Source organism: Lichenostomus cassidix, chromosome 1Ab, assembly GCF_008360975.1.
Source record: "Lichenostomus cassidix isolate B80296 chromosome 1Ab, HeHo_3.0, whole genome shotgun sequence".
Lineage (NCBI taxonomy): Eukaryota > Metazoa > Chordata > Aves > Passeriformes > Meliphagidae > Lichenostomus > Lichenostomus cassidix.
In genome coordinates, this window is record NC_139481.1 from 11,329,446 (window position 1) to 11,341,301 (window position 11,856).

The 11,856-nt window shown below is 45.8% G+C and overlaps 1 protein-coding gene across 2 annotated transcripts; it reads right to left on the minus strand.

Moving 5' to 3' along the window:
* Positions 1-6: 6 nt before the first annotated feature.
* LOC146442938 (C-type lectin domain family 2 member L-like) lies at positions 7-7,540 on the minus strand. Of its 2 annotated transcripts, XR_014849508.1 has the most exons (6): positions 7,114-7,540; positions 6,201-6,284; positions 5,181-5,365; positions 4,376-4,476; positions 2,113-2,646; positions 1,431-1,581 (listed from the first exon to the last, which is right to left on the minus strand). XR_014849508.1 is itself a non-coding variant. In XM_085049790.1 (5 exons), the coding sequence occupies exons 1-5, from the start codon at positions 7,163-7,165 to the stop codon at positions 1,464-1,466; spliced, it is 540 nt and encodes a 179-aa protein (XP_084905916.1). In that variant the 5' UTR covers positions 7,166-7,506; the 3' UTR covers positions 7-1,463. The 2 variants fall into 2 exon arrangements, 1 of the variants encoding a protein (XP_084905916.1); XM_085049790.1 differs by lacking the exon at positions 2,113-2,646 and having other exon boundaries at positions 7-1,581; positions 7,114-7,506.
* Positions 7,541-11,856: the final 4,316 nt, after the last annotated feature.

The window sequence follows — 11,856 nt, forward strand, 5'->3', positions numbered from 1 at the left end:
CTGCAGTTCAGAAGCTCTGTAAAGATATTTATTGAGTATCTTTTCAGGACTATTGCACATACCATATCCTTCAGAACTAGGTTAATTTAAAAACATAGCAGAATAACACCTTCTTCCCAACATATAAATTAATACATAATTAGGCTTTTCATACTGTAGAGTCCTTTTACTGTGCCTATAAAGAATACAAGCAATTCAGAAAAGTGTAATCCAGCAAAATTAGTGGTTACATTTAAATAAACATCTGAAAGTCACAAGTTGCTGACAATATTCATGTGCATGGTCCTGCTACAGTTAAGTCCTACTGCCACAGAAAATCATGAAGGTGAACTGATTCTTCCATCTCCAGAAACTTAAGAGGTATATTCCTTCCAGGAAAATAAACTGCTTTGCTTCCTCTGGGACAAATGACATTTTTTATCTTTGGATAACCTGCTAGTCATGAGTGGAACTCAGATAATCGGAGGGATTGTGTCCTAATGCTGTTCAGGCTCCCAGCAATTCAACAGTATTGAGGGTTGCTGCTGAAAATGATACCCACAGAAGGAAACACTGATTGTCCATCTGGAAATGCTCCCCTTGCTCAGAAGCTTCACATTCTGACAGGCACAGGCCAGGAGGAAAACAAAGAAATGCCCCTTGCTGTTAATTCATTCCCTTCTCCTGATATTGTGCCTACTCGCACTGAGGACTATTTCTACCTTTACACATTAATGCCTGCAGCTTCACTAATCACTCTTCCAGTTCCAACTCTTCTCCCTCCACCAGCGCAGATGCTCAGGTACATAAATATTCCTATCTATTGTGACCTTTTTTTGGCTAAAGAAAGTGCTGTGAGAATAACTTCAGGTGCAGTGCAGCTACATAAATTAGGTTGACAGTGTTATCACTAGGATTTAACAAGATTGATGTAAAAAACCATTAACAAAAGATGGAGTACAGTGCAAGGTGCATCCTGTCAAATAGGGAGAGAGAAATCTGCTATGATCCTGTCTAAAACAACAGTGCTTCTTTCTGCACTACCCTGTATCTGAGATGCACCAGCAGTCCTCCAGACAGACCCACTTCACCACCCATCGCTGCACACAGAGCCTGGTGAAAGGAAAAGCACAACAAAAACTTCCTACTGCACACCAAAAAGGAAAAGAAAGAGAAGCTGCTCCTACAAGAGATGAATAAATGGAAGAAATACTGATGGCAAAACAGAAATAAACTACAGGCTGGGCATTAGGCGGAAAAATGGGGCAAGGAAATGACTGAACAAGATGGTGAAGAGAGCCTTTTAAAGTGGTATCTTTAAAAACCAGAGGCTTCCTTCATGGGTGGAGAATTCTGGCTACCAGAAAAGTCATTCATCTCCAGGTAGCAGCTGGGACACATTTCCAGGTCCCAAAACATAGACACAGCCTGTGTAGGCATCATATCAGAGCTCTGAGTGTCAGGGGTGGTGGCTTCACCCACCTTTATTGTGCTGAGTTGGTATTCAAGCTACAGACCCACTTCCTCGTTAAATAACACCCCGAGGCTGAGACTCCTTTGGACTCCAGATAAGCACAATTTCCAGAGCCTTTTACTTCAAACCTGTCAAGGAGAAGGAAAGACACAATTACTTGGACACCCACAATCAAATATTGCAATAGAGAAAAGGCAGCTGTGGGCATCTCATGTTCTCCTTGAATAAAGCCTGATTTATCTCAGGTAAGGCACTACAGAGGAATAATGGCTTGTGCCTTGAAGACACCACCATGGAGATTGTCTTTAATGGGACCTCGTGCCCAGAATACAAAATACAAGACTTGTAGTACTGCTGCATCTTATCTAGTGGTGGCTTAATGTGAAGTACACCTGTGTTGGTTTTGCTTGGCCCAGTTTTTGGTAGAGGGAGGGCCACAAAGATGGCTCCTGTGAGAAGCTTCTGGAAGCTTTCACCACGTCCAGCAGAGCCAATTCCTGATGGCTCTGAAGATGATGGGCATGCTGCTGGCCAAGCGGAGAGGTTGGTTAAGCCTCTGTGATAACCTATTTAAGAAGAAATCAAAATGCAAGCATACACTTCTTTTCAGCCAGAGAAGGAGGTGGAGGTGAGAACATGTGAAGGAAACATGGACACACCAAGGTCAGTGGAGAAGGAGGGACAGGAGATGTTCCAGGAGCCAGAGCTGAGACTTCTCTGCAGGCTGTGGGGATGACCATGGTGGAGCAGCTGTGCCCCTGCAGCCCATGGGGTCCATAGGGGATGCAGAGATTCACTCACAGCCCATGGGGTCCATAGGGGATGCAGAGATTCACTCACAGCCCATGGGGTCCATAGGGGATGCAGAGATTCACTCACAGCCCATGCAGGAGATGCCCATGCTGGAGTGGGTGGATGCCTGGAGGAGGCTGTGATCCAGTGGGAGTCCCAGTGGAGAGAGGGCTTTGCTACCGAGATGGAACAGCCTGGCCTTGGAGGATTGCACCCCATGGATGAGTGACCCACAGCACAGCAGTTTGGGAGGAGTGTCTGCCTGTGGGAGGGACTCACATTGCAGCAGTGTGTGTGTGTGCTGCTGCTGCTCGTGAGATGGACCCACACCGGAGGAGTCTGCAGAGAAGTGTTTCCTGTGGGAAGGACCCCATGGCAACTCAAGGGAAGGACTCCTCTCCCTAAGCAAGGGAAGAAGATCTCAGTGATGGGCTGACCTAAAACCCCTACATTCTGCCTCGCCCTGCACTGTTGGTGGGATGGAGGGAGGGGAGTGAGCCGAGAAACGGTGTTTTAAGGGCTTATTTTACTTCTCATTAGCTTCCTCTGACTTTGTTAGTAATAAATCACTTTGTAACTTTAAGGCGAGCTTGTTTTGTCAACCTTGGAGGGTTTTTCTCCCAGTTCCTTACCTCAACTCATGACCCGCTTTGTGTGTTAACATTTTTTCCTCTCCTCTGCCCAGCTGTGGCAGAGTGAGCAGATGTCCTGGGTGCCTGGCATTTGGCCAGAGTTCTAAACCATGACAACACCCTTAGAGCAGAGACTGAAACTCAGGTTTGCCCTTCTCAGGGATGCTGTGCTACTGAGATGGGCACCACCACCTTGCACTTCCACATCTTCCTGTACAGCTAAAAGGTTCCAGCAGAAGCTGTAAAACAAATATATGTCTCATTTCTCTCTTCCTCAGAGCCCAACAGGCACCATGGTTAAAGGGGTGGGGGGAAAGAGGAAGCAACCCCCAGTTTCCACACTACAGATGTCCCTAAATAAGATGTAAGGGACTCCTTCAGCAACTCTGTTTTCAAACAAACTGCTATGAAGTTTTGTGGATAGGCCAACCAAACTGGAATGGTCTCTGGCAAAGGCAAGGGACAAATCCCCACCAGCGTGATAACACATGAGTTTAGACATCAAGGTGTTTGCCCCTCTAAAAACAGGAGGGGCAGTTTGAGCCAAACACTGAGGCAAAAGTCTAAGAATGGGAAGAACCTCATCACTGAAAATGAAAGCATCAGTGGATGTTTGTATTGCAGATGGGATAAAAAAGTGTGAAGGGCTGCAGTTTTCAATTTGAGGCGCCTATGTGCTCCTCACATCTCACATTAAATGTATTTATCAGATCAAGCCCTCAGGGCCTGGGCATGAAGTGAATATAGTCACACATCACCAGTAAAGTCACAGACTACAGGTATTTAAATTTTCTACTTTTTAAGTTAATTTCAGATTTGTGAAATCTCAGTGCTTATTCCTATCACTAGTAATTCTACCTAACAGCAGGTATAACTCCTGACAGCAGCTGCTCCAGGATGAGCCACAGCAGTCTCTGAGAAGATGGGTCAGAGAGAGGAACAAGGTGCCCCACACCTGGCACTGGTGGCACAGAACACAGGGTCCTGGCCACAGAGTGGTTCATGCAACATAAATTCACAGCTTTCTTTCCCTCCAGCAGCCTCTTCTGGAGGAGCATTCTATAAAAATTAAAACACGCCTTAGCAGTCTCCCAAACCTCTTTGCCATAAACCTCACACAGGTTACATGCAGGTTTGTAGTTTTGCAAAATATATTCTATAATGATGAATTTGTGTTATTGTAATCTTCCTTTTCTCCCCTCATTGCTTTGGTATCTTGGTGCTGTCTTGGTTTAGCTTTCACTTTGCTCTACTCTGTTACCATAAGTCTGTGTCATGTTGCTTCTGAGCATTACAAATGTATCCCGTAACTTTCATCTACCACAGTTTTAACAATGCCATGTGAAATCTTTATTGCACTCCATGCTTTCTCCATAGTCACACCTTCCACATAATTACAGATATTTCCTACAAGTCACTGTCCATATCTGTATTAGTTATCTTTTCTTACTCCCTTATAATCGAGTACCACCAGCAAAACCCTTCAACATCAACTTACAGTTCATGGTCTAATGCTTTTCCTTTTACCCAAAAGAACTCTTCATTTCTTTTATACAGTCCAATCCATGGGTCTTGCTTTGTTATCTTCATCATAAAGCTCTGTAGGAATAAACCCACACGAGAAAAGAAGTTCTGCATGTTCAGTCCAGCTATCAAAATACAAAGTCTTTGATCAAGGGCTCGAAAGGAAAACAACAATCTTGCCTGTCCTCCAGAAGAAACAATATTAAAACCTAAATGTACGGAGACTGGTGACTGTGATAGGGTTGACTGACCTAGAGAGGGGATATCTTAAAAGATCAAGATCTGCTTATCAAGGTCTGTGACAAATCTAGAAGAATTTATTCTCCTAGGCCTTTGTGCAGGCTGGAATCTTTCCTAATATTGTGGTATAATATAGAAAAAAATGCTCCAAGCTTCATTTTGGATAAATATCTTTTCACTCCAAAGGTCACAAATAATATATTTACCAACTCCTTTGTCATTAACCTATCTCACTAAGAGAAAACAGTTGTTTAATTAAAGATAAATGAGATGCAATGGTGTTTACCCTGATAGATGCCTTCAACATGAGTATTTATAGCTGTGAGCAGCACCAAATTTAACTCACATAAGCCCTCAGACATTTTCTAAAACATCAACTAATAAAACTGATGTTTCCTGTTCTCAGGGAGAAGAGGCATGGCTGTGACTCACTGTGGTCTTACTTTAGCTTCCAGGAAACAGTTCAGCTGGGGAGACTGGAAAAACAGTTCCCTGGAAGAGAACTGGGGTGAAGACAGGACGCCCTGTGGTTCACTTACCAGTTCCTGATGATTTTCAATCACCAGGAGGGAAGCATTGTGGGAAGAACAGAAGCTCTGGCTGGAATTCCAGGCGGCTTCATTCTCTGAGAGGTAGTAGCACTTCCTCTGGAAGTACAGCCAGCCTGATGGACACAGGTCCAGGGGAGGACACACAGCAAAGTCTTTGGTTGAAGAAGGGTTTACTGGGAAAAGACAAAATCAGTCTACCCATTTCTTCCAGATGGAAAAAGTTTTCGTTTGCTTTCTGACTGCATTGCCTAAAATAATTTCACTCTAACCACAGCATTAGTCCTTCTGCCCAGCAGAAATAATTATTGTAAACTAATGATATATTGTGGATCCTGCACCCTTCTGGCTCTTGACATTTAAAGGCATGACCAGGGACAGGTTGGTAGAAGCATCTGAGAAGGTGACAATAAATTTTCCCCCAAAAAATTTATTAGACTCTTCTACAGCCTAAAAATTTCCAACAACTCCAGTTTTTGCACGTGTTGTTTCCCCACAGCTGAACTTATAACTTTGTTTATTACTGTGTCATTTTGAAGGACTGCCGATTGGGAGGACAATCTTCCTGTTGTTATTTATTTTCTTGAATAAAATTTTCTTGGATTAAGATTCTTGGATTCTTGGATTAAGACAAACAGTGATATTACAAACTTGATACCAAAAGTACACTAAAACTAAACTGAGCCCTCTCTAACCCCACTGCAGCATATGGAGTCATTTCTCCAGCACTGGACCACAATTTAAAACAACACAGAATCATAGAGTGGCTTGGGTTGAGAATAACTTTAAAGATCAACTTGGTCCAGCCCCCTGCCATAGGCAGGGACACCTTCCACTATCCCAGGTTGCTCAGAGCCCCATCCAACCTGGCCTTGGACACTTCCAGGGATGGGGCAGCCACAGCTTCTCTGGGCAACCTGTGCCAGGTCCTCACTGCCCTCTGTGTATAGAACCCAAAACTCTGGTAACTTCTATTGCTAATTATATTTTCTTTTAAAATTCTTTACTTACCATACTGAATACATGAAATCAAAATGACAGCAGCAGTAAGGACTCCAGTGACAGCTCGCCATAGCCAGATGTTTGAGAACAGACCTGAAAAGATAAATGCCAGGAATTAAAAAACAAACCAAACCAAACCAAAAAACAAAACAACACATCAGAACCCAATTGACAGTGGCGTAGAGCCCAGGACCTATGATGCTGTTCCAAAAAAAAAAAAAAAAAAAAAATGTAGCTCTCTGTGGAGAGCAAGCTGGGAGCAGAGACATTTAGCTTATCTTCACAAGGCTAGTCAGCTAACAAGAACTCTGAGTTACTGCATATTCTAATTACCTCATCCAGAACTTAAACTAATAGCGAGCTGGTTCCTCACGCTCAGAAGTTATCAAAAGTGAAAGAAATGAGCATGGAAAAAAATTATGGTGGACAGTAAGTTTGATATTGACCTGGTGGCTAAACATGGCATGGATAAGAGAAAAAAGAAAAGCGATCAGTTCTGGAGCCTAAAACTTCTCCTGAGAAATATCCAGCCTTATCCAGCCTTATCCCCCAGCCACAGCTTTTCAGAGTCTCCTTTTCTTCCCCTCTCCCTTCCAGGGCTTTGGAAGGACACACCAATCTGCCACTGCCCTGTATCCAGCTGTGCAGGCAGTAGCGGGGGACGAGATGCCCCGGGGAGGCTCCAAAGGGAGTGTCCCCTCTCCTGGCAGTCACTGCGCCGCCAGCGCGGGGCTTTTCAAGCGGTGCGGCGCCTCCCGGGACGCATTCCCGGCGCCTCATCCCCAGGGATGCGCTCCCAGCCCGGCGTGATCCCGGGGCCGGGGGCGGCACCGCGGCTCAGCCCCGCGCTCCGGAGGGGTGTCCCGGATCCCTCACGGTTCCCGCACCCCAGCGCGGCCCCGCTATGTCCCCCGCCCGTCACCTTTGCTGTCGGCCGCGCCGCGGGACCCTCCCCGTTCGCCGCCGCTCCCCATGGGCGCGCAGCCGCTGCCCGCGAGCGCGGAGCTCACGGGGCCGGGACCGCCCTGCCGGGATGGAGCCGCACCGCCCGCAGCCGCTTCCCCCGCTCCCGGGCCCGCTGCCGGCCCCGGAATGCGCTGCCCCCGCCGGGCATGGCCACGGAGTGTGGGCTCAGCGCCGAGCGGGGCTTCGGGCCGAGGACAGTCACTCCGCAACTCCGGAGAAACAGGAAATGGGCACGGTTTCAAGGGGAACTCGGGTCCTGCAAGATCTCGCTGGGATTCTCTGACATCAGCAAATTCCAGGAACTAACACAAAGGCAGAAGGCTCTGGTTTGGTTTTGTTTATTTTTGTCTGGTTTGGTAGTTTTTTGTTGTTGTATCTTTTTTGTTGTCGTTGTTTGTTTGTTTGTTTTGGTTTTTTTTCAGGGAGATTTTTTGTTTGTTTCTTTTTTGTTGTTGCTGTTTTGTTGGTGTTGTGGGTTTTTAAATTTTGTTTTGCTTTGTTTTGCTTTGCTTGTGGGTTTTTTTAATTTTATGTATTTAATATTATTTCTTTTCTTCTTTTGTATAGAGGAGGAGAGTGAAATAAAGTATTTAAACGTTGATTACTTAAACCTCTTTGGAAAACCTGACCAGTGATTTGCTTTACCTAGAAGAGCACAAAGGCAGATGATGCTGGCTTGCCAGTTTTGGGGATGAATGTGCAGTAGAAATTTAAGCATTGCTTGGAAGACAGGGCCATACATATTACGTATTTTATCTGGTGATTTTGCACAATAACTGCTGTACATGTAACAGATCTGGGCTGTGTTGCATGTTCAAACGGCCTGAGAAACACAGCTCTCTCCAAGTCATCATGTGGGCTCTGTGCAAGGCTAGTGAAGAAGTCAGCAATGGTTTATCCAAAATAAGCGTCCTTCTCTATCTGGGCAGGAAACCTCAAACACAAAAGTGAGAGAATGGGGGTGTTACACTTTATGTTTTCACTGCAGTCTCCAATTACTGTCATTATCTAGGATTCTGAGCAGAGGTGAGTTGCTGAAAATCATCTCCAGGTGTTCTTATTTCCAGATTATAAAGAGCCATATAAACTTTATACTTCATAAATATATTTTGAATTGCAGCTGATTTTAGCCTTTGCCTGCAAAAGGTGCTCATTTAAGCAGTGCACTGGGAGAACTGGACTGGCCAGCATTCCCAGGATGGCATTGCAGAAGAAAAAAAAAGACGAAAGAGTGAAGAAGAATCAAAAAAATGTGTGTGACAAGGTGCAAGGCATGGTAGCTTCAGGGAGTTTAAGGAACTGAGGATTCCTAGCAGAGGAAAGGGGTGATTGGTCCAGAGTGCACAAGCTAGAGACTTTTCCAGAGGTTTTGCATGACATGAATCCAGAGGAGCAGTGGATGAGAGCCACCCCCCCCCCCCCAGAATTGGGGCAGCAAAGAGGCTCAGTACTTGTTTGATACAGAGCATGTTTTACATATGAGGAGACAGTAGAACATGAGTGTGTGCACAGCTGGTATTCTAAGAACAGGCTATTCAGCATTTGCTCACTCTGAAGGAGTGGCTTCGGCTCCTGCCATTTAGTCCTGCCTGTCACAGAGGTCAAAAACAGCACTGTGGCTTTTAACCACAGGGCATTCACAAGTGAGCTCTCTTTATGCTCACCCACGAGTACAGAAGGTAATTCTGACAGCAGCAGGAGATTCTACAGCCTGGCAAAAAACTCTGAGAAACCCTGTCACATACTCAGCTGTGAATCATCTGAGCCTCCAAAACTACTATTGTTATTAACCCCAGATGCTTATAGTTGAGACACTCACCTTCACTTCCCCTGACGTGTTTCGTTAAGGAGCCTCCAGACAGTTCCTAAAATGAAGATTGATAAACAATCATTCTCTTGAAGGCTAAAGGCAAAAATACCCTCCAAACTGAATCACAAAAAAATTACTTTAAAATATTGCCATGATGTAGGGAGAAAAATGCAAACATTCTAAGGAAAAGGCATGGCATTTTAAAGAAATGCTCTCATGGGATGAACTTGAAAAGTCAGAGTTGGATCCTGTGGTGCTGCCTCCTGCTTGCTGCTACCCCAAATAATCTTTGATTGCCTTCTATCACTCACTGATCACAGAATCATGAAATGGTTTGGATTGGAATAGACTTTAAAGCCTGTCTAATTGCAATCCCTCTGCCATGGGCAGGAACACCTTCCACCAGACCAGGTTGCTCAGAGCCCCATCCAACCTGGCTTTGGACACTTCCAGGGATGGGGAATCCACAGCTTCTCTGGGCAACCTGTGCCAGGTTCTCACCACCCCCTGAGTATAGAACTTTTTCCTATTATCTGCTCTAAATATTTTCTCTTTTAGTTCAAAACTGTTCACTCTTGTCCTGTCACTATCTGCTCATATGAAAAGTCACTCTCCCTCCTTTTTATAAGCTCCCTTTAGGCAATGGAAGACCACAATGAAGTCACCCCAAAGCCTTCTCTTCTCCAGGCTGAACAATCCCAATTCTCTCAGCCTTTTCTCATACCAGAGCTGCTCCATCTCTCTGATCCCCTTGGTGTCCCTGCTCTGGACTGGCTCCAGCAGCTCCATGTCCTTCCTGTGCTGGGCTCCAGGGCTGGATGCAGCCCTGCAGAGGAGGTCTCAGCAGGGCAGAGGGGCAGAATCACCCCCTCCCCTGCTGCCCACGGGGCTTTGGGTGCAGCTTAGCACAGGGGATGTTCTGGGTCCCAGTGCACATGGCCGGGGCAGGGCCAGCCCTCACCCACCAGCATCCCCAGGTCCTTCTCCCAGGGCTGCTCCATCTGCTCATTCCCAGTCTGGATTGATCCCAGGGGTTGTCTTGACCCAGGCGCAGCAGCAGCACTTGGTCTTGTTAAACCCCATGAGATTCCCTTGGACCACTTCCCAAGAAAGAACAGAATTCATAGATAATGTGACTCAACATAGAGCAAATATCACACTCAGAACCGTAAAAAGTCACTCACCATTTGAAGCCTTTGCAGCCACAAACCCAAAATGGTTCAAGACCAGTGTGTGCTAGAAAGAAACCAGTCTGCCACTGATTGCTGTGAGCTCTGTAACACTGTCAGTGCTACTTTTAACATGTTCTTTGAGCATCCTGAAGCTCGCTGTTCTGACAGCAAATCTGTGTTGGCAGTTCATCCTCACTGACCGGTCTGTAACACAGTGAAGTCCTTTTCTTGCATTGATACATTTGTCATTTAGAACCACATAAAATTGTTTGCGTATACAATAGTGCATTACTTCTTTTGTTTACATAAAATATTACTAAGCCTGTCTCTGCTTAGTTACTTCTGTGCAACAGCTTCTGGGCTTTTTAATGGTTCGGGGTGTTTTTTTAAAAGAACCTTGCCTTCATTCACTGTTTTCTGCCCCAAAAAAATCAAAATCCCTTGGTTGTGATTTTTGCCAAGATACTCAGAGTGTTTCTTCCACCAAGTGTATCCTGAATACCGCAGCTGGCTTGAGGCACAGTTGTGATATAGGTCCATGGAAATAGGATGAGCCCTGAGGATTAGCTCTGGGACATGTTCCTGTCACAGGTTCTCCTCGATAAAAGTCACTAATGGAGCCAGTTCTGTGTCCAGAATATGCCCCTGTGCGGATGGTGCTGTCAGCCTGGCCTGTCCCAGTAAGCATCATCCCACTGCCCAACTGCAGCAAGAATTATACCTGCCTGGGATTCTCTGAGGCACCAATCATAGAAGCAGTGAGAGGTCAGGTTGGGATTGCTAAGGGATTGCCTGTCCTTGGCATCAGGATGAGACCCTGACAACACCAGAGTGAGGAGGAAATGTTTCACCCTTTGCTTGCAGTAGGAACGCCAGAGGTAATCCAAGAATCACAAGATGTAAAGGGAAAGTTTATTGCAAAACTTAGATCACAAGATCAGAAAACTATGAACAACAACAGCACAGAGGCAGACGAAACAAATCACTTTCAATCAAACTTCTGCCCTTGTGTCCTAGGTTACAGTATAGATGCATTTAAGTATTCTATTACCACCAGCTGTGGGCCATTAGCTGTTATCTCCTGCTATGACCCACCCCTGATAACAGACAATGGGCCATCAAGCACCCACCACATGACTCATGGACTTACCTCATCCTATTGTGAGATGCTCCACCCAGGAGGGAGGAGCCAAGTGTTCCCACCTGGATATAACCTGGCCTTGGAACTGCCTAGTGAGCCCTGTCTGCTGAGTTTCCAGAGGGCAAAAGCTACCACTGGACCTTCAGCTGGAGCCCAGACCTTCATAGGATCACTGCTTCAACTAAACTACTTCAGCTGGACTACCACCACCACCCTAACCGGGTGTCAAGTTGTATCTGACTTTGTCAGTGCTTTTCCTTGTATTATTTCACTCTTTTAAAATTTTTTCTTATTAATTTTAACTTGTGATCTCCCACTGGTTTGTTTTTAAACCAATACACCTTGGTAGGGATTGCCTTGCCAGCAGTGGTTGCTCCTCACTCCTGAGACTTCCTGTGGCTTTCTGGGTTTGATGGGGTTTGTGTTGTTCCACAGTGGACCCAGGGCAGCTTCCCCTTCCTGCCTCCTCTGATGCACAGCTGCTGCCTCTGCTGCTTGCTGAAGGCTCCAACAGAGGGCCAGTGGCTCCCAGGGAAGAGGCATTTCCCTGGTCCTGCCTTCAGGAAAGCTCACTTG

Bases quoted from the DNA above. Each gene is read 5' to 3' on its own strand.
- LOC146442938 (XM_085049790.1), bottom strand. From the start codon at position 7,165: ATGGGGAGCGGCGGCGAACGGGGAGGGTCCCGCGGCGCGGCCGACAGC. The intron at 4,477-5,180 runs GTAAGTGAACCA...TTATTCCTACAG, and splicing joins TTGAAAATCATCAGGAACTG to AGCTTTATGATGAAGATAAC. The intron at 1,582-4,375 runs GTAAGTTGATGT...TCTCCTTGACAG, and splicing joins AAAGCATTAGACCATGAACT to GTTTGAAGTAAAAGGCTCTG.